This window comes from Moschus berezovskii, chromosome 8 (assembly GCF_049115385.1).
Source record: "Moschus berezovskii isolate FMDL1 chromosome 8, NW_MosBer_1.0, whole genome shotgun sequence".
In the NCBI taxonomy this organism is placed as follows: Eukaryota; Metazoa; Chordata; class Mammalia; order Artiodactyla; family Moschidae; genus Moschus; species Moschus berezovskii.
In genome coordinates, this window is record NC_142467.1 from 68,348,553 (window position 1) to 68,375,054 (window position 26,502).

The 26,502-nt window shown below is 57.6% G+C and overlaps 2 protein-coding genes across 4 annotated transcripts; one reads left to right on the top strand and one right to left on the bottom strand.

Annotated features, from left to right (window-relative positions):
• Window positions 1-5,426, top strand: C8H19orf25 (chromosome 8 C19orf25 homolog). 2 transcript variants are annotated; one of them, XM_055430501.2, is made up of 3 exons: window positions 1-78; window positions 230-368; window positions 3,989-5,426. In XM_055430501.2, the coding sequence occupies exons 2-3, from the start codon at window positions 239-241 to the stop codon at window positions 4,213-4,215; spliced, it is 357 nt and encodes a 118-aa protein (XP_055286476.2). In that variant the 5' UTR covers window positions 1-78; window positions 230-238; the 3' UTR covers window positions 4,216-5,426. The 2 variants fall into 2 exon arrangements, with proteins under 2 accessions (XP_055286476.2, XP_088694813.1); XM_088838687.1 differs by having other exon boundaries at window positions 4-75.
• Window positions 5,427-7,212: 1,786 nt separating this feature from the next.
• Window positions 7,213-26,440, bottom strand: APC2 (APC regulator of Wnt signaling pathway 2). 2 transcript variants are annotated; one of them, XM_055430500.2, is made up of 15 exons: window positions 26,217-26,440; window positions 23,155-23,313; window positions 22,925-23,015; window positions 22,651-22,831; window positions 21,735-21,843; window positions 21,495-21,608; window positions 20,823-20,900; window positions 20,569-20,667; window positions 19,692-20,082; window positions 19,098-19,193; window positions 15,795-15,934; window positions 15,397-15,474; window positions 15,140-15,256; window positions 14,615-14,829; window positions 7,213-12,512 (listed from the first exon to the last, which is right to left on the bottom strand). In XM_055430500.2, the coding sequence occupies exons 2-15, from the start codon at window positions 23,293-23,295 to the stop codon at window positions 7,604-7,606; spliced, it is 6,759 nt and encodes a 2,252-aa protein (XP_055286475.2). In that variant the 5' UTR covers window positions 23,296-23,313; window positions 26,217-26,440; the 3' UTR covers window positions 7,213-7,603. The 2 variants fall into 2 exon arrangements, with proteins under 2 accessions (XP_055286475.2, XP_055286474.2); XM_055430499.2 differs by lacking the exons at window positions 22,925-23,015; window positions 23,155-23,313; window positions 26,217-26,440 and having other exon boundaries at window positions 22,651-22,819.
• Between the last annotated feature and the right edge of the window lie 62 nt (window positions 26,441-26,502).

Consider the following 26,502-nt stretch of genomic DNA (forward strand, 5'->3'; position numbering starts at 1 on the left):
CGGAAGCGGAAGTGGCTTCTCGGCCGCTGTGGCGGCGCAGTACCCGGGTCCAGGTGGAGCTTCTGTTGGAAACTTGTTGTGAGTAGAGCCGGATACTGAAGCCCCAGACCGCGTGTGTTCCGCCTTGGGAGGAACGAGGCAGGGCCGGCTTCGCCGGGAGCAGGGCTCCGGAGCGTGTGTAGGAGTTTGTTGGGCGGCAGGAACTGCGCGGTCAACGCTCTTTCTCCAGCCTGCAGGGATGGGCTCCAAGGCCAAGAAGCGCGTGGTGCTGCCCACCCGCCCGGCGCCCCCCACGGTAGAGCAGATCCTGGAGGACGTGCGGGGGGCACCTGCCGAGGACCCCGTCTTCACCTCACTGGCCCGGGAAGGTAGGGGGAGCCCAGGTCGTGCAGGGGAGGGGCGGTCCTGAGACCCCAGCAAGAAGGGAAGCCCCTGGCTGCTTTTGAGACGCACTGGCAGAGTTAAGTGCTCTGGACAGAGACTGTCTGGCCCTACAGTGCCCAAAATACTTAGGTCTGGCCTTTTGCAGAGAAAGGGTGTCACCCCTTGTTCAGAAGATAAACGGAGAACAGTGACAGCAGGTAGGGTCCGACATACAGTTATAGTCTGAATACTGTGTTCTCTATGAGGTTCGTTTATTCGTTCAACCTTATTGAGAACCTCTTATGGGCCAGGTTCTATTCTAATCACTGAGGTGGTGAGGTGAGATCTGAACGTTGAAAGTCCTTGGGACTTCCCTGTCCGTCCAATGCTTAGGACTCTGCGATTCCACTGCAGGGGGCATGGGTTCAATCCCTGGTCAGGGAACTAAGATCCTACATACCACGTGGCACAGCCAAGAAAAGGGGAAAAAAAAAGATGAAAGTGCGTGTCCTCAGGCCATTCTAGTGGGTAGAGGGATCAGTATAAGGCTTGTGGGATGTCAGAAGGTGAGAAACACTTTGGGACTTTTTTGGGGGGGTCGTCTCGTCTTTGTGTCTTTTGTTTTTTTTTTAAGTATAGTTGGTTTACAGTGTTAATTTCAGTTTGATAGCAGAGTTACTTAGTTACACATACTCATTCTTTTCCATTATAATTTATCACAGGATATTGAAAATCCTGTGCTATACAGCAGGACCTTGTTGTTTATCCATTCTGTATATAATAGTTTGTATATGGTTATCCAAAACTCCCAAGCATTCTTTCCACATCCCCCTTCTCCTTTGTGTTGTTCAGCCGATCAGTCATATTGGGCTCTTTTTGACCTCATGGACTGCAACACGCCAGGCTTCCCTGTCCTTCACCATTTCCTGGAGTTTGCTTGAACTCATGTCCATTGAGTTGCTAATGCCATCCAACCATCTGATCCTCTGTTGCCCCTTCCTCCTCTTGCCCAAAATCTTTCCCAGCATCAGAGTCTTTTCCAATGAGTCGGCTCTTTGCATCAGGTGGCCAAAATGTTGGAGGTTCAGCATCAGTCCTTCCAGTGAATATTCAGGGTTGATTTCCTTGATGTCCCTCCCCCTTGGCAACCACAAATCTTTTCCCTGTCTGAGTCTGTTTCTGTTTCATAGATAAGTTCATTTGCATTATATTTTAGATTCCACGTATAAGTGATATCATACAGTATTTGTCTTTTTCTGACTTAGTTCATTTAGTATGGTAATCTCTAGTTGCATCCATGTTGCTGCAAGTGACAATATTTTTGTGCTTTTTCACTGCTGAGTAGTAATCCATTGTGTATATATACAGCATATCCTTTTTTTTTTCTTACCATACCCTTTTTATTTTTCTTTATCCATTTATCTGTTGATGGACATTTAGCTTGCTTCCATGCCTTGGCTGTTGTAATTAGTGCTGCAGTGAACATTGGGGTGAATGTGTTTTTTTGAATTACGCTTTCATCTGGATGTATTTGCACAGGAGTGGGATTGCTGAATCATATGGTACCTCTGTTTTTAGTTTTTTGAGGAATTTCTGTGCTGTTTTCACGTGGCTGCAGTAGCTTATTCCCACCAACAGTGTAGGACTGTTTACTGTTCTCTACACTGGTCATGTATGGATGTGAGAGTTGGACTGTGAAGAAAGCTGATCACCAAAGAATTGATGCTTTTGAACTGTGGTGTTGGAGAAGACTCTTGAGAGTCCCTTGGACTGCAAGGAGATCCAACCAGTCCATTCTAAAGGAGATCAATCCTGGGTGTTCATTGGAAGGACTGATGCTAAAGTTGAAACTGCAATACTTTGGCCACCTCATGCGACAAGTTGACTCACTGGAAAAGACCTGATGCTAGGAAAGGTTGGCGGTGGGAGGAGAAGGGGATGGCAGAGAATGAGATGGCTGGATGGCATCACTGACTCTGTAGACATGAGTTTGAGTGAACTCCGGGAGTTGGTGATGGACAGGGAGGCCTGGCGTGCTGTGATTCATGGGGTCGCGGAGAGGCGGACACGACTGAGCAACTGAACTGAACTGAACTGAACACCCTCTCCAGCATTTGTTATTTGTAGAGTTTTTTTAAAAATATTTATTTATTTGGCTGTGCCAGGTCTTTGTTGTGTCATGCGAACTCTTAGTTGCAGCATGTGGGATCTAGTTCCCTGACCAGGGTTTGAACCTCAGCCCCCTGCATTAGGAGCATGGCGTTTTAGCCAGTGGACTACCAGGGAAGTCCTTATTTGTACAATTTTTAATGATGGCCATACTGACCTGTAAGAGGTGGTGCCTCATTGTAGTTTTGATTTGCCTTTCTTCGATAATTAGCAATGCTGAACATTTTTTCATGTGATTCTTGACCATCTGTATGTCTCCTTTGGAGAAATGTCTATGGAGGTCTTTGGCCCATTTTTCAACAGGGTTGTTTTGTTTGTTGATATTGAGTTGTATGAGCTGTTTGTATATTTTGGAAATCAAGCCCTTGTCAGTCACATCATTTGCAGTTATTTTCTCCCAGTCTATAGGCTGTTGGTTTCCTTTGCTGGGCAAAAGCTTGTGAGTTTGATTAGGTCCTATTTGTTTATTTTTGCTTCTATTTTTGTTGCCTTGGGAGACTGACCTAAGAAAACATAGGTACGATCTATGTCACAGAATGTTATGCCTATGGTCTCCTCTAGGAGTTTTATGGTGTTATGTCTTATATTTAAGCCTTTAAGGCATTCTGGGTTTATTTTTGTGTAGGGTATGAGAGAGTGTTCTAACTTCATTGACTTACATGTGGCTGTGGGACAATTTGTTTTTAAATTAAGTAATAGTACAAATTCTGTTCTTTGGTGTATGTGGCCACATTTTACAGGCTCAGGAGACCCTTGTTGCTGCTACTGTGCTGGGGGCTCAGCTAGCGATGTTTCTGTTGCCTGGAATGTTGTGTTGGATGCGATCGCCTGAGGAACCACAGCACCTGTTTATCCACAGCCCACAGCTGGGTCTTTGGCGGCTGCTTGAGCCCCAGCTTAAGGATCGCAGGCCTAGGTCCCCAGCACTTGGAGGTTGGGGCCATGAGGTGTGGCCAGTGCTGGGGCCATTCAAGGAGTAGGGGCTTCCCCTGCTGGCCTGTGTCCGCCTCTGTGTGCACTTGCACGGTCTGGCCTTTCCCACCTTGGTGTCAGGCAGGTGATGAAGTGATCTCTAATCAGATGCAGAGGTCCCGGCCAGTTTGTGGACACAGGGACCAGGCAGAGCAAGGAGAATCCTGATGTGTGTCCCTGTGACCCTGGAGCCTGTGCCTTTTCCGCCCTTACTCCCCCCCGTCCTGTACCCTTTAGGAAGTGTGGTCACTGGGAGGTGTGCGTCCTGGCCTCTTCCCATCTGTCTGAGTGCTCAGAGTGCTGGGGAGAGTCCTTCTGCTTCGTGATCAGGGTCCTTTCCAGGAGCCACGGCCCACCCCCTGGAGGGACTGTGGGTCAGTGGAGTCCAGCCTTGCCTGTGACCTGTCCCCTCCATTGTTTTCTCTGGAGGGTAAACTGAGTCCTCTGGCTAACAGGCAGTGATGCTGCTGTGTCCTATCCATAGACCCCCCGGGCCCCTCTGGGAGGGCCGAGGACGCTGAGGCCCAGCAAGAGCAGCTCTACTTCCAGAGCCGGATCTATGTGGCCATGAACCAGCGGCTGCAGCAGGCGGGTGCCCAGTTGGAGCAGAAGCGTGCAGACCTGCGACAGGCGGGCGAGGAGCTGGAGCGGGACATCAGCCAGGTGGGCCAAGTGGCTCTGCCCGGCACAGCAGCTGCCTCCTTGGGATAACCCGGCCCACCGGAACCTCAGGTCCTCCACTCAGCATCTGGCCTGGCACACCTCTCCTGATACCTGGCCCCTGGGCCCCAGAAGCAGATTTCTGGCACTCTGTTCCGCGGCCTAGGCATGCCCTGGCACCCAGAGATCCCAAGGGACACAGCCTGCCCAGTCGATGTGGGGCCTCACTGGGCATAGACCCGTCCCTGAGGATGGGATTTGGGTTGTACACAGGCCCCTTTTACCCTGAGGAGCCCAGACTGGACTTCCTTCAAGGCCCGGGGCCCAGGGCCATCAGTCCATCCTCCCCTCCCTTCCTCTGGCGACCCTGCTTCACTGACCAATCAGACTGAGCTGGTGGGACCCACCCCTCTGGTTCTGCCATCTCCATGTGAATTGGGGGGCCCCAGAGGTTCCAGAAAAGTGTGGGGGTGTTCAGTGTCCTCCCCAGCCCATGGTGCCTCTGGTTGTGTGAGGAGCAGTAGCCCTCAGGGTGAGTGCCACCTCTCGGGGCCCCTGGCACCCCATCTCGGGCCTGGGCACTCCCCCAGGGCAGGCTCTTGTCTATCTGTCACCTGTGGGATCCAGTCACATGGGGGTACCGTGAGAGGACTGGTAGTCAGTCCCTACCCCAGCTCTCACCCAGTCCCCTCCCTCCTTCCACCTTCACCTGCAGACAGGTGGGCAGTGGGCCAGGTGAGGACCATGAAAAGGGCTTTCACCCTAAAAAGCCAGTCTTGTGAAGACCAGCACAGCAGAAAGTGGGACGTGATGAGCCCACTGAGTGCCTCTGGCGACAGTCCCCCCATGGGCCCCTCCTTTCCAGCGTCCCAAAAGCTCAGGGCGGCGCTGGGACCCCATAGCAGACAAGGGAGACCACATGTATCCCAGGAAGAAAAGATGTCTGCTTCACGCCTAGAGACCCTAAAACTGGAAACTTGGGGGCCCAGGTGTTGAGAAAGTGTGGATGCAGCCCCAGTAGAAGCAGTGGACACTGAGCAGCCTCCTCATCCAAGGGAGGACACCCTTGCACACAACAAACCCTTGTGTCAACCTCGAGTACACTTGGTTATGGGGAGTGAGGCCATGCAGGCAGCACATGGACCCGGATGGAAGGCCTGCAAAGCCCCCTTCTGACCCCCACCCTGCCTCACCCCTCTGGAGTCTAAGGCACAGGCAATTGGAGCGCGATTCAACAGCTGTTTATTAAAGGTGCAGTGAGACGCCTGGCTCTGCGGCCTCCTTCTGCCAGGTGATGGCTTTACAGCTGGGGGCTGTACGTATTTACAGGTGTCCTGCGGCACCTGGGATGGAGACGCGGGGAGGGGGACAAGCCAAGACAACTAGGCCCAGGCTGCGGCAGCATGGTGAGGTAGTGCCCCAAAGTCAGCACCCATCTTGCGGTGTCCATCTTCCGGGCCGAGATCTGGCCTGGGTGCCCTGTGTCTCTTGGATCAGGGCTTCACAGGAGTGTTTGGGGTCCTTGGACTTTGTTCCTCCAAGCTCCAGCCTCAGGCTGATTGTCCAGCGATGGCCAGTACTGTCTCCTCCAGGAAGCCACTCTAATCAGGGCCTCAGGCTCCCACCAGCACAATGGCTGCGTGGACCGCTGCTGTGATGGATGGAGGTGGCAGGGTGGGCGCTGAACAGGATGGGATGGCTCGGGCCCTGCCCCTGCCTGTGGAAAGAATGGCTAGGGGCAGCCAACCGGGAGGGTGCTCTGCCACTGGTCATGGCAGCCGACCTGCTCAACCCAGAGGTAGCTCTGGGAATTCTCTCCACGGCCCACATGGGGAAGCAGGCACACAGCTGCCAGAGCACAGCCTGGGACTCAGTACGGGGCCTTCCACTCCACAACTTGGCAAGCTGGCAGCATTCCCCCCATTTCCAGGGGTGGCTCGCCTGGGATGATGGGGTGCAGCATTCTGCAGCCCCCACATTTGAGAAGGAGCTCAGAAGGCCATTCCCCCCTCCCCTTCTGGCTACTGACAGGATGGGAGCAGCCATTTGCAGAGAAGTGTCTTATCCGCCCTGGAGAGGGGCCTCAGGGTCAGCAGTGGCTGTTCTAGCGCCTGCTCAGTCCCCACCGCTTTCCCAGGCTCGCTCTCCCGAGGAGGGGAGGAGTACGTGGTGCAGCCCTTCCTGCGTCCTGCTTCTGCTCCTGGCCCTCAAGCAGAGCCCTGGCGAGCGGGATGCGATGTCGCAGCGTGTGTCTTTAAGGAGCGGCTGCACGGCGTCCGAGGGGGGTGGAGGCAGGGCTCCTTGAGCACCTCCTCTGCACCTGGCTCTGCTCCCCTCCTTCCAGAGAAGGGACAGGAACCGGCACACTGTCCCCGGCCTCTAGAGCAGCTTGGCAGGGTGGTGTGACTGCAGATCTTTAGGGCGGCTGAGAGCAGCTCCCGGCTCTGCGCGAGAGCCGGGCTCCTCAGGGAAGGGGGATCGGGTGTTCGGACAGGTGTGCTGGCCCCCGGGAGGAGGCCACACCCAACGGAGTCCGCAGATCCAGGGAAAAAGACTTCGGGTGGAAAGGCAAAGGCCTGGTACCGGGCAGGCGCCCGCGGGGACCACTTCCCGCAGAGCGCGGTCCAGGTCCCGTGGTCCAGGCCTGGCTACTGGGCGGTGGCTAGGCCCCGGCCTCCCCTCCGTTTCTTGCTCTCCTCAGCCACGGCCCTCCCGGTACTCCTGCCTTTCCTGGTTCCTTACGAGGGCTGCAGGGACGCCCTGTGTCCCCAGCGCCCCCGACAAGTTTCGGGGTGCTCCAGGCTCCCTGCGCGACTCTGTGGGGCTGGGGCAGCTTTTCTGTCGGGCGCAGACACACCCCTCCTGCACGCCCCCCAGCTGAGGCCGAGATGGCAAACAAACCAGCTAAGCCGTAGTTAACCAATTACCCGGCGGCTGCAGCCCGTAATTACAGGCTTTCTCCTGTGCGTGCGCAGCCGCCGCCGCCGCCCCCGGCTGGCAGGCTCCTGCTGCTGCCACCCTCCCAGCCCCGTCCCCACCTCGCCGGGCATTGTCATTCCTCCGGCCCCACCCCATGCGTTCCCCAGAGGGGAGGGGAGCAAGTGTGGTGCTAATGCCGGGCCTGGCAGTGCCAGGAACCCAGAAGGGCACCGCTGAGGACGGCCCCCGCCAGGAGGGTGGTCTCCGCGCGGGCGCCGGGGCCTCGTGGGCGCCCCCTTGCGGTGACGCGCGCTCCAGCCCGCAGCTCACTTTCCGCCCGAAGCCTCCTTGGCTCAAAAGCAAGCGTCTACGCGTGAGTGCGAGGCCCGTGTGGGCAGGGGTGAGGCTCAGAGGGCGGGGCCCTGGGTGGGGGGTGGCAGGGCGGGTCCTAGGACCACCCTCGGGGCAGCCAGACGGCCTTGGGCCAGGAGACGATGTTCTGGAAGTCCAGTCCTGGCCACTATTCCAGGAGGCTGGTCGGGACGGGGGTGGGGGCCTTCTCCACGGCGGAATCAGCGGTGGCCGCCACCATGGGGCTGGGCACGTAGTTGAAGGGGGGGACGCGGGCGGAGCGGCTGGGAGAGCCGTGCCGGCTGGCGGGGACGAAGGGGGTGGGGGCGGGCGCCTTGGCGGGCGGACCGTCCACGTCGCTGCCAAGAAGGGAGGTGGGGCCGCTGGTCGTGGCCTGGGGCGGCTCCCTGCTCTCCATGCTCGGGGACGTGCTGGAGTTGGTCTTCGCAGCCGCGAAGTCCTCAGTCTGGACCACGGCGTCGCTGGTCTTGCGCTGCGGCGGGCCGGCCGGGCCGTCCTCGGGCGGGGAGCCCAGCAGCGGCAGGGCGCGGGCGGGCAGCGTGCTCCGCAGGATGTGCGGGACGTCCTCGTCCCGGATGCGGCGCCACGTGGTGCCCGGCGCGGCCACCCTGGGCAGCGGCCCAGCCTCCCCTGCGCTGCTGCGGCGGGTGGCGTCCGCCGCAGGTTCGGGGCTGGTGGCATCCGGTCTGCGGGCCACGCTGATGTGGGGCAGGGAGGCGTAGCGTTTGACCGTCTCGGGCCCGGCGGCCGGCGTGCGGACGGGCAGGCGGGATGGGCTCTCGGAGCTGGTGCGCCGAGGCTGCCGCTCGCTGGGGCGGGGCCGGGCCGCCGGGGACCGCTGCGGGGCTGGGGCCTGCCGGGAGCCTGCCCGCAGCTCATCACAGCGCGAGGAGCAGAGGAAGACAGCGGGTAGGGTGGGCCGGCCACGGCAGGGCGAGGCAGCCTGGGTGGTCGGGTTGGTGGCTTCGGGTGCGGACAGTTCCGAGCGTCGGCGGCGCAGCAGGCCCGGCGACTCCTTGATAAAGGTCAGCTGCCGCCGGAAACCCGAGCGGTCGGAGGATTCGCTGCCGCTGGAGCGGGAGGAGGCCACGCGCACCAGGCCCAGGCGGCCCCCTCGGGCTGCAGGGCCCCCTTCTGCGCCCACCCGGCCCCTGAGGCCGGGCTCCGGGGCTGCCCTAGCCAAGGGTGGCGGCCCCCGCCTGGCGGGCCTCTGCATGAAGGGGATCCTCACGGGTGACTTCTGCGTCTTGTGCTGCTTGGCCAGCAGGGCCCTTGCTGGAGTCTTGGGCACTGGGGAGGCCCTGGGGCCAGGCAGGGTCCCTGCAGGCTGGGCAGCAGGGGGTGACCTCCTGGGCAGAGGCTGGGAAGCTGGTGAGGTCTGAGAGGAACTTGATGACGGGGTCTTGGCAAGGCGGGCTGGTGGTGTGGCACTTCTCTGCGGGGGGCTGAGCGTTGCCAGCTCTGAAATCTTGCCAGGCCGGTGCAGGCTCCTAGACCTCTGCTGCCCTGGGCTGGGAGCTTTGGTGGGGGCCGCTGGCTGCACGGGGCTGGGGGCTCCCATCTTTCTTGCCACAATGCGGGAACCAGGAGCACCTCTGGGCTGTGCCCGGGTGGCTGGGCTGGGCATGTAGATCACTGTATGTCCCCGGAGCACTGCTGGCACCCCATTTGGGGCCTTCTGAGTGCCACACGGTTTCTCCGGCCCGCTGCTGCGCTGGGTGAGGGTCCCTTCCAGTTTCTGTGGCCGCAGGGCACCACCCGCCTGGCCCTCTGCTCTTGGCCGACGCCCCTTCCTATGCAGGGTGGGCTGCAGGGTGGAACCCACCGACTGCCCTGTTGCAAAGGACAGAACGGAATCAGACTCCGAGGAGGCCTCGTGGGCAGCTGCTGCTGCGGCCTGGTGCAGCCATGTGGCAACAGAGTTGGCGCCCTCCTGGATGGCACGCCACTCGATGCTGTCCAGGTCTGAGGCATGATCTGAGCTGGCCGCCTCCTCACCACGCTCCCGGGGCCCCTCTGCTGCACGTTCCTTTGGCTGGGCCTCTTGGGGTGGGCGGTGCCTTGGGCCGGACACCTGGGGCTGGCGCCTGGGCAAAGCTGAGCTGATGCAGCGCCGGAGCAGCTCTGTCTCTGCCCGCGGACTGGGGGAGCCATCCTTCCTGCCCCCGGGGCCCAGGTCCTTGGTGAGTCCTGGCTTGTGGACCCTGGGCCGACTGGCCATGCACTCGGAGGGCTCAGGTTCGCTGAGGGAGCTGGCGGAGGAGCTCAGGGAGTAGCACGGTGGTGTCTCATCGGCAATGAGGCTGGGCTGGGCCTGGGCGGGTGGTGCCGCCTTGGGTGCAGCCTTGGGCACAGCCTGCACCTCCTTCCTGGCACCAGCCAGGCGCTCCCTCTTTACTGCCCGGGGGATCGCGGATGCCCTCCGTGGCGGTGCTGCTGCCACCGCCGTGGCCGGCTCCTCATCCGAGTCATTGCCATAGAAACAGTACACAGCCTCCTCGGTGGGCGTTGTGAGGCACAGGGACTGCCGAGTCCCGTCCCCACGCTCCCGGCCTGGGCGGGAGCTGTCAGTGTCTCTGCATGTGCTTGGGGGCTGGCGGAGGGGAAGCTCCAACCCTGCCCGGCTCCTGCCAGCCCCTCGGGGCTGCTCTGTGCTCCGGCCCGTGCCCCCCACCCTGTGCCGCTGCCCAGCAGGCTGCCTAGTGGGGGTGGCACGACCTGTGGGCTTCTGCGCATCCAAATGCCCACCATCCTTGGGGGGTCCCTGCAGGGTCTCATCGCTGAGGGAGGCGGCGCTGGAGAAATTGACTGGAGTGCCCTCGGCTGAGTCAGTGCAGGAGTCGTCCTCACAGGCCGGGGCAGGCACCAGCATGTAGACCGGCACAGGCAGCGCGCGGCGGCCAGACACCAGTGCCGAGGCCACCTTACGGAGCCGGGCAGGCACGGCCCCTCCCAGGCACTCACGCAGCAGCTCCAGCTCCTGGTCGGTGGACGCCGGCCCTTCCAGACAGCCACTGGCCTCGTCCCGTCGGCGGTGCCCCGGGCCTCCGCCTCCCCCACTGCCGCGCTCTGGGCAGGCAGGGGGCAGCAGCCGCAGCTCCACGTCCTTCTGCACATAGAGCTCGTGCAGGGCCAGTGCGCTGAGGCTGGAGGCACACGAGAAGTTCTCATCAGGCTTCTCCACGGTGAAACGCACGCTGCCTGCATCCAGCTCGGAGGGCAGCCGGCAGCGCTCCCGGCAGTCGGCTATGTCCAGGAAGCGCTTCACGTAACTCTCCCACTGCAGGCTGAACTGGGTGGCCTCCCGCTCACCTGGTGGTGCTGGGGCCAGCGGCGGTGTCTTGCTGCGGCTCGGTGGCATGGTTTGCCCGGGACTATCAGGCAGCTCACTGGGGCTGACTGTGCCGCTGCCCAGCCCGCTGCACGGGTCACTGGGGATGGAGCTGGCAATGGATGGGCTCTCAAAGCTGCCCAGTGAGCTGACTGAGCTGCAGCGGCTCAGCACCAGTGGTGTCTCCTGCACGCAGTTCTCAGAGGAGCTGGATGGTGTGGCATCCTCCACCCCCAGGCCCCGACCCCTCTGGGGTGCTGGGATGGCCATGGGCAGGGAGGTGGCCCCTGGGCCCCGCCAGGCCCCATCCAGTTCTGCCTCACCAGGACCAGCCTCCTCCAGCCCCTCCAGGGACGAGTCGCTCTCATCTAGGTCCCCAGCCTCGCTGGGCCCTGGGCGGCCAGCTGAGGACAGCGAGGACAGCGAGCTGCAGCGGGACAGGCAGAGGGGTGCCTTCTCGACCACTAGCTTCTCAGGCACACTGCTCAGGCCCTCTGTGGACAGCCAGGCCTGTTTCCGGGCCCCAGGGGCCAGGGACCCCGCACCCGCCCTGGTGGTGCCCTCCAGCAGCGGCACATGCTGGTAGGTGGGTGACAACTTGATGGTACGCACGTGGGTGTCTGTGGCCTTGGCATCCCGGGCCTCAGGCTCAGCCTGGCCGCTGGACAGGTTGAGGTCAAGCCGGCTGGGCCGCGCCTGGCCACGTGGGGGCCCCTCTCGGTGCTCGGCCAGAGCAGCCAGCGAGCAGGGCCGTGAGTGTTCGCGAGGACAGTGCCCATCACTGGTGCTACCGCTGTTGAGACTGTCATTGGAAAGGCTGGCGTGGGCTGCTTTGAGCCGCAGCAGTGGGTGAGCCCGGCTGCCGCCTGCTTCCCGCCGCCCCCCCTCAGGTCCCCTGCAAGGTGAGCAGGATTGGGCACGGCCTTCTCGTGGGGCCTCATGCCCAGGGTCCCCGGAGCTGAGGCTGAAGCTGTCGTCAGACGAGGTATGCAGGGCCGAGATGTCCTCCACCAGCCTGTCGATGCGAGCCACTGCCAGTGCCAGCTTGGCCTTGGCCCTAGCTGCCACGGCTGCCTCCCCACCGGCCTCCTTCTCCACCTCCAGGCCTCCTCGGCGGGTGGGCGGGGCTCGGGCCAGCGCCTGGCCCTGCAGGAAGGGGCTGCCCAGGAAGAGAGAGAGCACTGCGGGGCTGGCAGGCTCTGCGGCAGTGGCGGCAGCAGCCAGGGAGGGGGCATCGTCGTCGTCAAAGCAGCCCGAGTCAGAGGCGTAGTCCTGGGCCAGGCCGTCCAGGTGGCGTAGGGGCGGGAGGGGCTTCTTGGAGGCGGCCTCGGCCTCTGGCAGGCCCTGCTTCTCCAGGTGGTCAAGAGCCTGCGCCAGGTGCCGTGTGTCCAGCTCGGCCTCCAGCGCACGCTGCTTGCGCACATACAGGCTGGGTGCACAGGAGCCTGGGGAGACCGCGGTGGCCGCTGGCTGGTACTTGGTAGGCCGGTGAGCCAGCAGGTTGCGCAGCGCGGCGGCGCTGCCCATGGCGATCATCTTGTGCTTGGAGTGCACCAGGTTCCGCAGCATGCCCACGGCGCCCAGGTCCCACAGCAGCTCCTGGTCGCGGGGGCTGCGGGCCGACAGGTTCCAGAGCGTGCCACACGCGTTGCTCACTATGGTCAGGCTGTGCGACGTCAGGTGCTGCAGCAGCGTCTGCAGGCAATTGTGGTCTCGCAGCACCTGCCTGCGGGAGGCGGGGCAGAGCGCGTCAGGCCCCGCCCAACCTGGACACCACCCACCACCCTCCGTGGCCGGATGGGGCAAATCCAAACAGAAGATGCCCAGGTAAGTTTGAATTTCAAAAACAGGGCTAAATTCTTAGTGTAAGTGTATCCCAAACATTGAATGGGATGTACTTGTGCCAAAGATTTTAATAATATCAAACTATTAAACTACTATTAATTCATTAATAATAATCATTTAAAATGAAATTTAGTTAACTCATTTATTAAAATTTTTATTCTATAATGGCATATAGTTGACTTACAATGTTGTTAGTTTTAGACGTAAAGCAAAGTGGTTCTGTTATAGCTTTATACATGCTTGGATTCTTTTAGCATCTACGTTACTAGATTGAGAAGAATTCGCTGCGCTATACAGCAGGTCCTTGTTAATTTACATATAGTAGTGTGTAGTATATCTCGTTATATACCTATGCTAGAGATTTCTGTTTCTATTTATTATTAGCATTCAGTTCAGTTCAGTCGCTCAGTCGTGTCCGACTCTTTGCGACCCCATGAATCACAGCATGCCAGGTCTCCCTGTCCATCAGTAGTAGATAAATGTTTTATTTTGCTTGATAAGACTTTTTTTTTTTTTCTGTCCACTCCATGACTTGTGAGATCTTATTTCCCCCACCAGGGATGACTGAACCTGGGCCCTCGGTAATGAAAGCACCAAGTCCTAACCACTGCATGCCAGGGAATTCTCTACTGGGGTAAGATCGTTAGCACAAGTATATCCCATGTAATTGGAGATGTGACTGGCAACCCACTCCAGTATTCTTGCATGGAAAACTCCATGGACAGAGGAGCCTGGAGGTCTATTCTCCATGGGGTTGCAAAGAGTCGGCTACAACTGAGCGGCTAACACACTTATTTATCCCATGTATATTTGGGATATACTGAAAATAGTATTGGGGGCTTCCCAGGTTGAATCCATCTCTCTCATATTGGCAGGTGGATTCTTTACCATTGGTGCTAGTGGTAAAGAATCCACCTGCCAATATGAGAGAGGTGGATTCAACCTCTGGATTGGGACCCTGGACAAAGCAATGGCAATGCACTCCAGTATTCTTGCCTGGAAAATCCCATGGACAGAGGAGCCCATGGACTGTAGCACACCAGGCTCCTCTGTCCATGGGGTCCCAGAGAGTCAGACACAACTAAGTGACTAAGTACACACACACACAAAGATAGTATTAAAAGGAAACAGAAATCTAAGTATTGTTTCTTAATGTTTTAACCAATAAAATCTTCAGCACAGGTATATCCCATGCAATATTTGGGATATACTGAGATGTATACTTTTATGTACTTTCATACATCAGAAGCATTACTTATTAGTAATATTAATAAGTGATATAAAGAACAAGTTTTTATTACTGTTTAGAAAATGATACATTTTTAATAAATTCATTTAAAATTCAGTATAAGTATGCAATATGTTACATAGTAGGAAATAAATATGTTAATGAAGAATAGGTATTTTACTTAATATTAATGAATATTTTAATAAAGAGCAAGTATTATTAATGTTATTTAGAAAATTATGTATATTTTTACTGAGTTAATTTTAAATTTAGCACAAGTATATCACATGCAGAGTTTGGGATATACTTTTAAAAGTTATGTCTGTTCACATATTGAAGTATTGCTTATTGTTAATGTTACCTAGTAAGTTACTTATTACATAGTGAATAACATTTTAATAAATAATAAATATTATTAATATTACTTGAATATTATGTTTATTTCTACAAAGCTAGTTTAAAATGTAGTTCAAGTATATCCCATGCAGTATTGGGATGTATTTATACTAAAAATAGCACCTAGGGGGTCATCCAGATGACTCATTGGCAGGAGAAGGCAAGGCTCCCCCGGGAGTTTACTGCAGAGGAGGAGCTGCCAGCCCCACCCTAGTGCCCCCACTCCCTCCCCGCAGCTCTTTACCCCCAGCCCCGCCCCAGTGCCCCCCACACCTCCTTCCTCCTACCCCAGCATTCCCCACTCCCTTCCCCCACAGCTGCTTCCCCCCTCCAGCGGGGACCCCCTACCCCCAGCTGACCTGTAGTCCTCACGGGTGGCAATGAGGCTGGACACATTGCGCAGGATGCCGCCACCACTCTCGATGATGGCTAGCGAGTTGCTCTGGCACTTGTAAGTCAGTGTGCTCACCAGGAAGCCCAGGGCACCATCCACCTGGCAGATGGCCGCCTTGTTCTCCGTGCTATGCGCTGAGAGGTTCCACAGGGCGCTAAGCACGCTCTTCAGGGTGGACTCCTGGGTGCGGGGCAGGAGCGGCAGGGAGTCAACAGTGTGGGGGGGACAACACATCCCACTCACGAGGCCCTCTCCCCGGAGGCACCCACATAAGGTACCCAGATGCATTTTCAGATTTAACAAACAAGTAATGGAATCAGCTAGGATAGGTTCTCTGAGCGACAATGGTGGAAGCCCCAGGTGTGGGCCCATTGCCAAGCAGTGGGTTGTCTGACTTGGTTTCCCCCTAGGTGGAGAACTCACCACCTGCAGCCAGTGCCTCCTGACCACCCTGGCTGCCTTGCCCCTCAGCCGCCCACCTGATGCCCACCTTGGTGGCTCGCAGGACGCACTGCATCAGGGCAGTCATGCTGCCCACCTCCCTCAGCACTTTCTTGCTGTTGATGTCGGCCCTCCAGGACAGGTTGCGCAGGATGCTAGACACGACCTGGGGAGGGGGGACAGGGCAGGCAGGGTGGGCCTGGGCCAGGCTCCCACCCTTAAGGCCTGCAGCAGCTGGCACATGGCAAAGCCCAGGGGATGCCCTCTACCTCCCCTCCCCACAGTGTTCCCACAGCTTCCTGATACCTGGTGCAGCTCCTCACTCTCGGATGCCAGCTGGGCCACAATGGCCTCCATGCAGCCCCGGCGGGCGCACAGTGCAGCCTGTGGGGGGGACAGGTAGGGCGAGTATTAAGCAAGCACTTCCAATGTGTTGGAGCTTGAATCCCACTCCCATCTTCACCACCATGGGGGGAGGGGAGCAGTCACTTCATTGCTCAGATGAGCCTGAGGCTCAGGCAGGTGCAAACACTGGCCTCCCCCCCAGCCCTCCATCCACAGCCCAGAGGCCCCCCAGTCCACAGGGCAGAGTGGCCAAGAGGACAGAGGCCTGGTCAAGGGAGAAGCTAGGCCTCAGTATCCCCGCCTGTCCCACAGCTCAGTGCTGCTCGGGCCGGGTGAGGCCGACCTGCCCACCCAGGCACCTTGTTGGCGACATCTCCGAAGGTGAGGTTGGTGAGGGTCATGCCGGCGTATCGGCGCAGGGCCAGGTTGAGAGGGTCTCGGGTCATCTTGTGCATCTCATGGTCAACCTGCAGTAACTCCGCCACTGCCTGCAGCCCACCTGTGGAGGGGCCGGCAGCACAAGGGTGGTCAGGTACCCCAGCCATCCCGCCTCACAGGTCATTCTGCTATACACCCTCCCTCTGTCCCACCCCCAATCTGCTCTCCTCAAGCCTACTTTTGAAGCCCGACTCTGAGGACACCTCCTCCAGATAGCCGGCGGGCAGGCTGGCCCTTCCCCTCCGGGGCCCTGTGCCTCCATGCCTGCCTCCTTTCCACCCTCAGTTTCCAGTCACACTTGGTCCAACTGCAGAGCCTCTGCATGTGCTATTCCCTCTGCCCGAGTGCTCTGCCCCACTGTCCACCCAGTTTCCTGGGTCCCCTTCTGTTCAAGAGTCACTTCCTCAGGGAAGCCCCCTAAATTCCCAAACAAGAAGCCTCAAAACCATTAGACGGCGAACCACTGAGGGCAGGGTGGGAGGCTGTGCCCCGCCACATCCCCAGGACAGACCAGATGGCATATGCTCAGGAGCCATTGCTGATGGCCCACACACACAATCTTCTGTTCACTAGGACATGGGGTTCTCACGAATGTGGAGGGTGTTGGTCAAAAGGTGCAGGAGCCCAAACACACACAGCCCTTCCCCTTGCTCAGCAACAGGATCCTGCTCAGGGCTGTGAAGCGCTTTTGCTCATGAGCACACCAGTGGGGCCACCCTGGGGAAGGGGCTCGGCAACACAAACCCACAAGCTTCCAAAGCGACCCTGTCTATATGTGTGCACAGCAGAATGAGTCATGACACCCGGAAGATGGACAAAACCCAAGTGCCCATCACCAGATGATGGATAAACACAATATGGTCCCTCCACACCCGGGAGCATCACTCAGCCCTGAAAAGCAGAGAAGCCCTAACACTCGCTACCACGTGGAGGGACCCTGAGAACATGGTGCTGAGTGAGAGAAGCAGACACAGAAGGACACACAGGATGTGATTCCATTGATGGGAAACTTCCAGAACAGGCTGATCCACAGACACACAGAGTGGGTTCTTGGTTGCCAGGGGCTAGTGCTGGGGGACAGGGAGTGAGTGGTTAGTGGGGACAGAGTTTCAGTTTGAGAAAATATGATTTAAAATGGTTAAAATGGTGGGAGGTGGGAGGGAGGTTCAAGAGGAAGGGGACATACATATATATATATATATACACATACACACACACACACATCTATGACTGAGTCATACATGGCAGTATATGGCAGAAACCAACAATACTGTAAAGCAATTATCCTTCAATTAAAAATAATTTTTAAAAAAATGGTTAAAACAGTAAATTTTATGTAATATATAATTTACTACAATCTGAAAAAAATGTTGAGATAATTCAAAGTTGAGGGGGGTATCCAAAGCCTTTTTGCTTCTTAACCTTAAAAATCCACTCCCAGGAACTTATATATATATATATATATATATATATATATATATATATATATAGTGGAATATTACTCAGCCACAAAAAGAACAAAATATTGCCATTTGCAGCAACATGGATGCAACTAGAGATTTTCTGTGAAAGACAAAGACAAAAGCCATATGATGTTACTTAATGTGGAATCTAAAATATGACACAATTGAACCTATCTACCAAACAGACTGACAGACATAGAGAACAGACTTGTGGTTGCCAATGGGGAAGGATGGAGTGGGAGGCTGGGGTTAGCAGATGTAAGCTATTATGTGCAGGATGGATACACAACAAGGTCCTACAGAGAACTGTATTATCCTGTGATAAGCCATAATGAAAAAGAATGAAAAAAGAATATAACTGAATCAATTTACACCTGAAACCAACACATTATAAATCAACTATACTCCAAATATTTACCATACTGTAAATTAAAATGGAGAAATCTTATAACCCCAGAATGCACAGCCCAGGGGTCCTCAGAGTAGCTGCTGCTGCTGCTAAGTCGCTTCAGTCGTGTCCGACTCTTGTGACCCCATAAACTGTAGCCCACCAGGCTCCTGTGTCTATAGGATTTTCCAGGCAAGAATACTGGAGTGGGTTGCCATTTCCTTCTCCAAGGGATCTTCCTGACCCAGGGATTGAACTCAGGTCTGCTGCACTGCAGGCAGTTACTTTACCGACTGAACTACCAGGGAAGCCCAAAAAAGGCCAAAGAAATGTATATCTACCTTATTTTAAAAGTAATGCTGTCGTAAAAATGGCATCAATAGACTTGTTCGACACAGGGTTGACACAAACCTTCAATTTGTAAAAAACACAATATCTACAAAGCGCAATAAAGCAAAATGCACTAAAACAGGGTATGCCATTACTTGCTTTTGGAAAATCACAAGTTATAATGAAAAAAATCTTTCCAAAAGGAAATACTTTATGTCTACAGAAATGCAAATGTTATTCTTATCAGCTTCTCACTCCAGTCTGTTAAAGATACCAGTAATTAATAAAGTTATTTTCAAATTAATTACTTACGCAAAAGATTCACAAACTGTTTTATATATGATAAAGAGATGTTTATAAGTCACTCATGGGAAAGTAGGTTTCCACAATTTCAAAATTCAGAAATCCAATTATAGTGCCTGTTAAATTGCACTGAACACACCATGCCCACGAGAGGGGAAAAGGCAAATCATATCTTAACTTCATCAACAGAAGTGACATTTCAGTCCTCCTGGAGGGGACTTGGTAACCCCCAGGGGTCCGTCGAACAGCCAAGAGAGGAAAGCCTCAAGAGCTGTGCCCTCTTGTAAAGTGGCCACTGCTCCAGATGCCCCCTGCCCCACCCCAGAAAAGCTGCGCCCGGCTGCTCCCCCGCCCCTCACCCTCCGATGTCGGACCATGTGAGACCTTAGGGAAACTCTGAGTGCTCCGACCACCTGCCAGGTGAGAAGTATGTGCCTCATTTTGTATTAATTAGAGTAAAACGGAGCAGATAAATATAATTTGCGCCCTTAGTATTTCTGTTTCCAACACTTCAACTGACCGTCCTTAGGAAAAAGATGTAATATTCCCAAACCTAAAATTTCACAGGGTCGCCCCGCCCTGACCACTGGTAGGTTCGATTCACCTCAGCTCCTGACTTTCCCAGCCTAGCCCCGTTGTCTGAGTTCCAGGACCACTAGGGCCCAGAGCCTGCCCTGCACTGGAGGAGGCCTGGAGACCTTGGAACCGATCGGGGGCAGGGGTTGATGAGGGACACTCACCCAGCTCATTCATGGCGCGGCGGTATTCCTCGTCGAAGGACAGCTTCATCACCGCGCAGGTGGCCTGACAGATCTGTGGCTCGATGGGCACGGGGGCTGTGGGCACGAGGCATGGTCAGAGCCCTCCCACTCCCGGAGATGTAACCTGGTGAGTCTCCGCCCCTCCCTGTGGTCTGCAGTCTGCAGGCCTGCCAAAACCCCAGAGTTTTTCAAAGTGCTGTGTGCTGGGCTTGTGGGAGTCACTCTCAGAGCAGAGGGGCCTCCTTTACAGAACCTCTGAAGTGAACAAGGAGCTACCTGCCTCACCCAGCCTGGTGCTCAGCATCGGATATTAAGTTTGCAATCAGCCACAAAAGCTAGGAATCTCAAACTCCGCACTCACGTTTGGAGGGTTGCCTACAATCCATGGTTTCTTGAACTTCTACCCCGCGGCCTGGGTTGTTCGTGGTTGTCCCTTCTGCCTGTCTATCTTCACAGGTTCCCATGAGACCTCAGCCAGCGCCAGGCACAAAGCAGGTGCCCGAGAGAAGCCAGAGGCCCCTGACACCCCAGGGTACTGCCCTGCCCTTCAGGGAGCCCAGAATGCACACTCACCAGCACCGGCGCCGCTGCCCTCAGGCCCGCCATCCCGAGCCTGCAGCCAGTCCCAGCAGGTCTCGCAGTAGGCGCGGATCTGCTCCAGCACGTGTAACACGCGCATCTCCTTGCGCGCCAGCCCCTGGTCGGGCTGAGAGAAGACGATATTGTGCAGTGCTGCGTTGGCGCGCATGCGCGCGTCCTTGGCTCCCGGAGCCCCGGGGGTCCCGTTGCGACCCCCAGCCCCGGCCTCGGTGCCGTGCAGGATCTGCAGCAGCAGCGGCAGACAGCCTGAGCGGCGCATAGCCACGCAGCTTTCGGGTGAGCTGGACATGGCGAGCAGCGTCCGCGCCGTGTCCTCCTGGTCCCGCGTTGCCAGCATGGACAGGAGCCAGAAGACCACCTCCACCTGCAAGGGGCAGGAGATGTCAGGGTGGGGAGCCTGCATTCCCCAGCCAGGGACAGTCCCTCAGCCTCTGGTGACTCCCCCTAAACAAGGGAGTCCCATCATGTTAGCCCTCGCTCCCCTAAGACCCTCACCCTGCCTCCTCCCAGAGAACAACACACATGCACCCTACTGCAGAGATGCCCCCAGTCCGTGAGGGCCAAAGGCCCACCCCACTGGTATCACGGGTACTCCTAAGACTAGCATGCCCTCCAAATATCCAGGACAGGTAGCCACACCCACGCCAGGCTCCAGATCACAACCCAGCCTCACCAAGCACTCCAACTCAGGGCGACCCTCCCACACCTGGATAAGCTTTATAGCGGCCTGGGGAGGAAGGGCCTTCAAATACAGTAGGGGTGCAGGACCCACTTCACTATGTATCCCAACCAAGCCATCGCCATCCCTCCACCCCGCCTGTGAGTATCCCCCGACCTAGGCTCCCCTCACCTTACTGTTGCCCGGCTGAGGGGCACCATCCTCAGGGTGGGTGGGGACCTCATTCTCGGCGTCTTCGTCCATGGCCATCGACTTCACTGCCAGCAAGGCCTGTGGGAGAGCGCCAGGCCTGTGGTTTCCGCCCAGGGGCACCATACAAAGCTCTCAGGCTGCCATGACAACGTAGTTGGGGCAGGGCCCTGGGGGTCCCTTTACTGCCTTGGCTGTCATCACCCACAAGGGCCCCAGCTCCGCCCCCCTGGTACCTGGGGCTCGGTCTGCTGCACCCGGTCCTGCGCGGACAGCAGTTCTTTGTCGATCTGCTCCAGGCGGGAAGCACGGATCTGAGTGGGAGAAAATGCATGCTGTGGAAATCCTGACCCGTCCCGACTCCGCCCACGTCCCAATATGTCCCCGCCCTCAGCTCAAATCGGCCCCACCCACTGTCAAAGCCCCACCCTGGGCTCTGACCCTGGGCTTCTTCCTTGATGTGGCCCTCTCACTCTAAACCCCACCCAGTTACTTGACTCCACTCACTTCCTGGCCCCACCCAAGGTCCAACCCTTAACCCCGGACTCTGGACCCGCCCAAAACTTAGACCCCTGACTGCCCTCCAGACACACTCAACTTTCTGACTTGGTCCCGCCATTTGACTGGCAACGCCCAAGTCTTGTTCAGACTCGGTTCCTGGCACTGTCGGCCCCGTCCCCATCGCCCGGGGACTCTGCCCTCTGTGCTGGGTCCGGCCTAAGCCCCCTTTGGCTTTGTTCACAACCCGCTCTAGCTGTGGCTCTGCCACCTGCGACAGGCCCCACCCACAGAAGCCTCTGCTCTCTGATTCGCCCGCAGGTATATAACCCCGCCCACTAACCCAGACTCCTCCCACAAGGTCTGCGCTCTGATTCGCCCACTGGTGCACTGCCCCGCCCGCGCGGTACCTGCGCCCGCTGCACCATCTCGTCCGAGGTGCCGAAGCGCTCCTCCATCAGCGAGCGGATGTGCTGGGCCTCGAATTCCAGCTGCTGCCGGATCAGATCCATCTGCATCGAGAACTGCTGGGAGGAGCGGACGGGCCCCGGTGAGGGGGCTACCGGGAGGGGGAGGGGCCTCCACCTCCGCTCCACGCCTCCCGCTACAGACTGGGCCCTGTCGACCCCCGGGCAGCCCAGGGAGCTCACCGTCTCCACGTGCGGGAGTTCATCCAAGCGCTTAGATAGCCCCTGCAACTGCGAGTAATACCAGAGCTTCTCCTTTTCCTCCTTCTCAATCTCATTCAACAGGAAACACCTGGGAGAGGGCAGGTCGGTGGGCGCGGGCTCCCAGGGTGGGAGCCGAGGCGTATGTGCCGTCTACCCTGATTTTAATGATCAATTCTTTGGTGTCATGTTTAAAAAGGCAGTGTGGCAAAGTTTCAGCGCCCATAGCACTCCCGGGATTGGGGTGGGGATGGGGTGCAGAAATTAATTGAAACAAAAAAAAAGCAACTCATTTGTAAACTGTGATCCTCGGAGAAAGGCTCTGAGGAGGTTAACACCTCTCCAATACTGGATAATCGCCTTCTAGCCTACATAGGGTAAACTTGAGGCTCAGACTTCTTCTTGTGCGGAGACACTGTTATTCCCATTCTACAGGGCAGAAGTCTGAGACTGGCAGGGGCTAGGGTTCCTGCGTGAGGTCAGACAGCAAAGCATAGAGTTAACTCCAGCCTGCTCCAGAGCTGTTCTACATGACCCTACACGACCCAGCTGAGCTAGGCACCCAGACCCTGCCTCCTTCTGGCCTCGGGCCCAGGTTTCTTGGGCAGCAGCCCTTTCTCCATAAAGATTGCCTTGAGTCCCCCTGGCTCCAGGCCTGACTCTGAGCCCTGGCACCGGACACAGCCCTGTCCCTGGCAATGCCTCTGTGTCCGGGACCCCTGGGGATGTCTCCCAGGAGACTTCCCCTCAGCAGGAACACCCACCTCCTCTTTGTCCTCCAGTTGAGGTCAGTTGGGCCAGGGAAGGGGGCTGAGGTACCAGCCCCCTGGGGGCAGTGGGTGGGGTGGGGTGGGGGCAGGAGGGCTCACAAGGGGGGTGGAGATCTCCCCCATCTCACCGTTCCCGGTCCAGTTCCTCCAGGAGCCGAATGGTGGCCCGGCTCAGCTCCCCGAAGTTCTCCTTGGAGGGCCCAGAGCTGTGCACCGGGCTTCCCTCAGGGGTCCGGGCAGTGGGTTCGGGGGTCAGAGCTGGGGGCTGGAACTTGAGGTTATACAGGCTGGTGATGTCCATCTGCAAGGCTGGGTGGGCATGGAGAAAGAGGTGAAGATAAGCCCCTCTCCCTGCCTCCCCTCCCCGCAGCATGCAGAGGAAGCCCCAGGTCAGTGCCTCACCTTTCAGCTGTTCCAGCACCTCAGTCTGCCCCGAGGACACCAACACACGGGCCTCCTGCTCCAGCTTGCCCTGTAAGTGCTGCAGGACCGCCTGAAGATGGAGGCAGGAAAGACAGCGGTCGGTGATGCCTGGGAGCTCCGGGGTCTGGCCATCTGTTAGATGCCCTCATCCTGCCCACCCATCCCTTGTGTTTGTCCCTGTGCCACAGGCTGTGTCCTCTGCCTCACACCTTCATTCCCGACGTCTCTGTCTCCAACTTGGACAGGTGACTTGAATTATCTCGAAGCTCCTGCCTCAGGTGACTGTTCTCGGCCTTCAAAGCCTCCACCTGCCGCACCAGCTGCTCATAGGGTGCCACGGAGCTCGTCATCTTCAGCTCCTGCAGTGCCTGGGGCCATGGGAGAGAGGGATCATCCAAGGGTCTGGGGAGGGGGCAGCCTCTGACCTAGGTTCTGGCCCTCCCACCCAGCCCTGGGTGGGTCTCAGGCAGGGTGGCTGGATGTTGCAGGCAGGGGATGGTGCTGGCCCACAGAGTCTGGGGAACAGACCACCTGGCAGATGGAGTGACAGACACAGGCCGGCAGGGACAACAGGAGACAGAGGGACAGAGCCATTGGACAGGTTTTCAAATAGGCAGCCGAAGTGACCAATAGACAAGACACACAGACTCTGGCCCTCACTGTGGGGGCTTCTGGACACACAGACAGACAGACAGCTAGACAGACAGATGGCCTGACAATTTAATTTTATTATTATTATTAATTTTCGGCCATAACCACGACACGTGAGACCTTAGTTTCCCAACCAGGAATTGAACCCACACCCCCTGCATTCAAGGCTATGTCTCAACCCCTGGACCACCAAGGTAATCCCCAGCCTGACAATTTAAACTTGCAGGTGGGCTCTCCAGCCCAATGCCACCAGGCTCACAGACACACAGCCAGAGACAGACAGACAGATATTAAACCAAGACCCTCCCCTGAATGAGCACAGCTGCCCAGAGGTTGGGTGGACAGACTGCCAGCTGGTCCAGACGATGGACAATAAGAATGCCATGAAGGTTCTAAGAAAGTGGTGGACAAGCTGATGGTGGAGCCCTGGCAACTGTACAGTTGGACAGACAGACCCAGAATCGCGAGGGTCACCTAGGGGTCTGGAACCTGGATACCTGCAGCCCCCCACCCATTCAAGCAGTGGTTGGATCCAGAGTACCTACTTGCTCGGCCCAGTGCCCCTCTGGTCAGCCCTCTGCTAGCCCCACTGGCCCCCGGGGCCTCCAGCCCCATCCCCAGCACATGGCCACCGCCACTTGCTTCTTTGTGTGTATGGCTGTCCTTCCTCACTCGGCCCAACCTCCTCCATCTGTCCAGCTGGCCAGTGCCTCCTCCCTCATCTTGGCCCTCCTGACAGTACGATCCCACCACCAGCCCCCCTTCCCTCTTTGTTCCCTTCCCATCAGCCCATGCCCCCTCCCTCCGCCTTTGTCTGAGGCACACCAATGGCAGCCCATCTCCTCTGCCTCCTCCTCCCTAGGAGCCCCCTCCCCAAGTCAATCAGTCAGCCACCCCTGCCCACGGCTGGGGTGGGGGGGCGCACCTGCCCCCTCCCCTCCTCCTCCACCACCTGGCCACACCCATTCATCCGCTTTTTCACTCATTCTCCTCTCTCTCCCCCACCAAGGAGACCCCCACTCACCCTAGGGATCCCAAGGGCACAGCTGAGCCTGGAGTAGGGGTGCGGGGGCTGGCCCCAGGTATGACATGGAGTCAGTCCTTTCTAATCACTCAGAGGATCTACTGCATGTCTGACTCTGTCATCTGACACCTTGTCACAGTCCTGAGCCTAGATTAGACTGTTCCCAGAGAGAGAAGCTGAGCCAGGGGGATGCACCAGGCATGCATGGAACTCAGACACTGCCCTGCAAGTGCTCACAAGTCCAGGCAGTGCTGGAGGTATACCAGCCCCGCTCTCTCTGCAGGCCTCAGTTTGCACATCTAACAAATGGGAAGAACTCGATCTGCCAGGCCTGTCTTGTGGGAGACTCTTAGAGGGCCAGCCGGGATGGCTGTCATGGGAGCAAACCACAAGTGACAGGCAGACAGGACAGTCCTAGGGGAGACAGCATGTCAGGTGGGGGAGACTGGTGCCCAAAGACCACAGCCTCCCCTCCCACCGCAGTACTGATCCTGCCTATGACTCATCCAGGGGTCCCAGCTGGGCATCAGGATGGACTGGAGTTTTGGTGAGACCCCTGGGGTCCAGCGGGGGTCCTGTGTCCTGGCAGAGGCCACCACAGGTACCCACCCAGGGGGGAGCAGTAGTCCTGGGCATAACCCTCCCATTCTCCAAACCCAGGCCCCGCCTGCAGCCCCCTCCCCAGGCTGCCCTCATGAGCTCTTCTGGAATGGCCCAGTGGAACTTCAGACCTTTCACTCCCCTCATACCCAGTAGTTACTGCTGTGTCCCCATCAGACTGAACTTGGCAGCTGGGCCACCCCCCGGGCTCCCGCCTCTCATTCCAACCTGGGTCTCTAACCCCACACTCCCATCACCCACCTCAAGCTCTGCCCTGGGGGTAACCTCTCAGGGCAGCCTCTCCAGCCCCTTCCTGGCCTCCCACGATCCACTTTTCACACACAGTCAGAGGGAACTTGGAAAATCACAAGCTGGACTCCATTTCTCCCCTGCGCCAATGCCTCCAGGGCTCCCCGGGGTGTTCAGCATAAGCTGTGACTCCTTCACAGAGGCCCTACGTCACTGCCACCGGCAGCATTTTCTCCCCCGCACCCCAGGCCTTGACACATGCAGTTCTCCTGCCCAGAACACCTCTCCTGACTCCTGCCATCCCTCACAGTGCAGCTTCCTCCTGGAAGCCCTCCTGCCTGCCCTTCATCCCAGGCTGCCTCGAGGGACTGCATCAGACATCTCCATCACCAATAAGAAAAGACCTACAGCTGGGGGTTTGTCTGAATGAGCAGCGAGGGGCCTCATTTCCCCTGATTCAGCTGACACCCAGAGAGACGCAGCAGCATCCCCCTCGGCACACTGGCCAGCCCGCAGACTCTGGGAGGCCTGGGTGTTGAAACCTGTGAGTGGGTGTTTGCATGGGACCAGCTGCAGCGACGCAGACGCCCAGCTCCCTGGGACACAGTTTCTCCTCTGGCTCCACCCTGAAGAAATGGAGTCTCCACATTGTGTATTTATAGGCAAGGCAAAGAGAAAAGGATGGAGACTCCTGGCGAGGCGGAAGCTGCCCTCCCTGCCCTCCGCCCAAGGAAGGCGCCTGCTTACTTTATTTCATTGGGGTTGGGCTGGCTGCGGTGCGGTGCTGTGGGCTTGTGTCTTCCTCCGCGCAGCTACGCCGGCCCCGCCCAAGCTCCCAGTCTTCCAGGGCTGGGGCGGCCGCGGGACCCAGGCTCCGGGGCTCCGGGATTTCGGCGAGTCTGACAAGGGGCTGCAGGTCGGACAAAGCCCGGTCTGGGCCTCGCCAGGCGGCGCCGCCGCTCAGGGCTCTGGGCGAGACCACCGCGAGCGGGGGAGGATGCGGGATGGATGCAGGCGCGGCAGCCAATGGCGG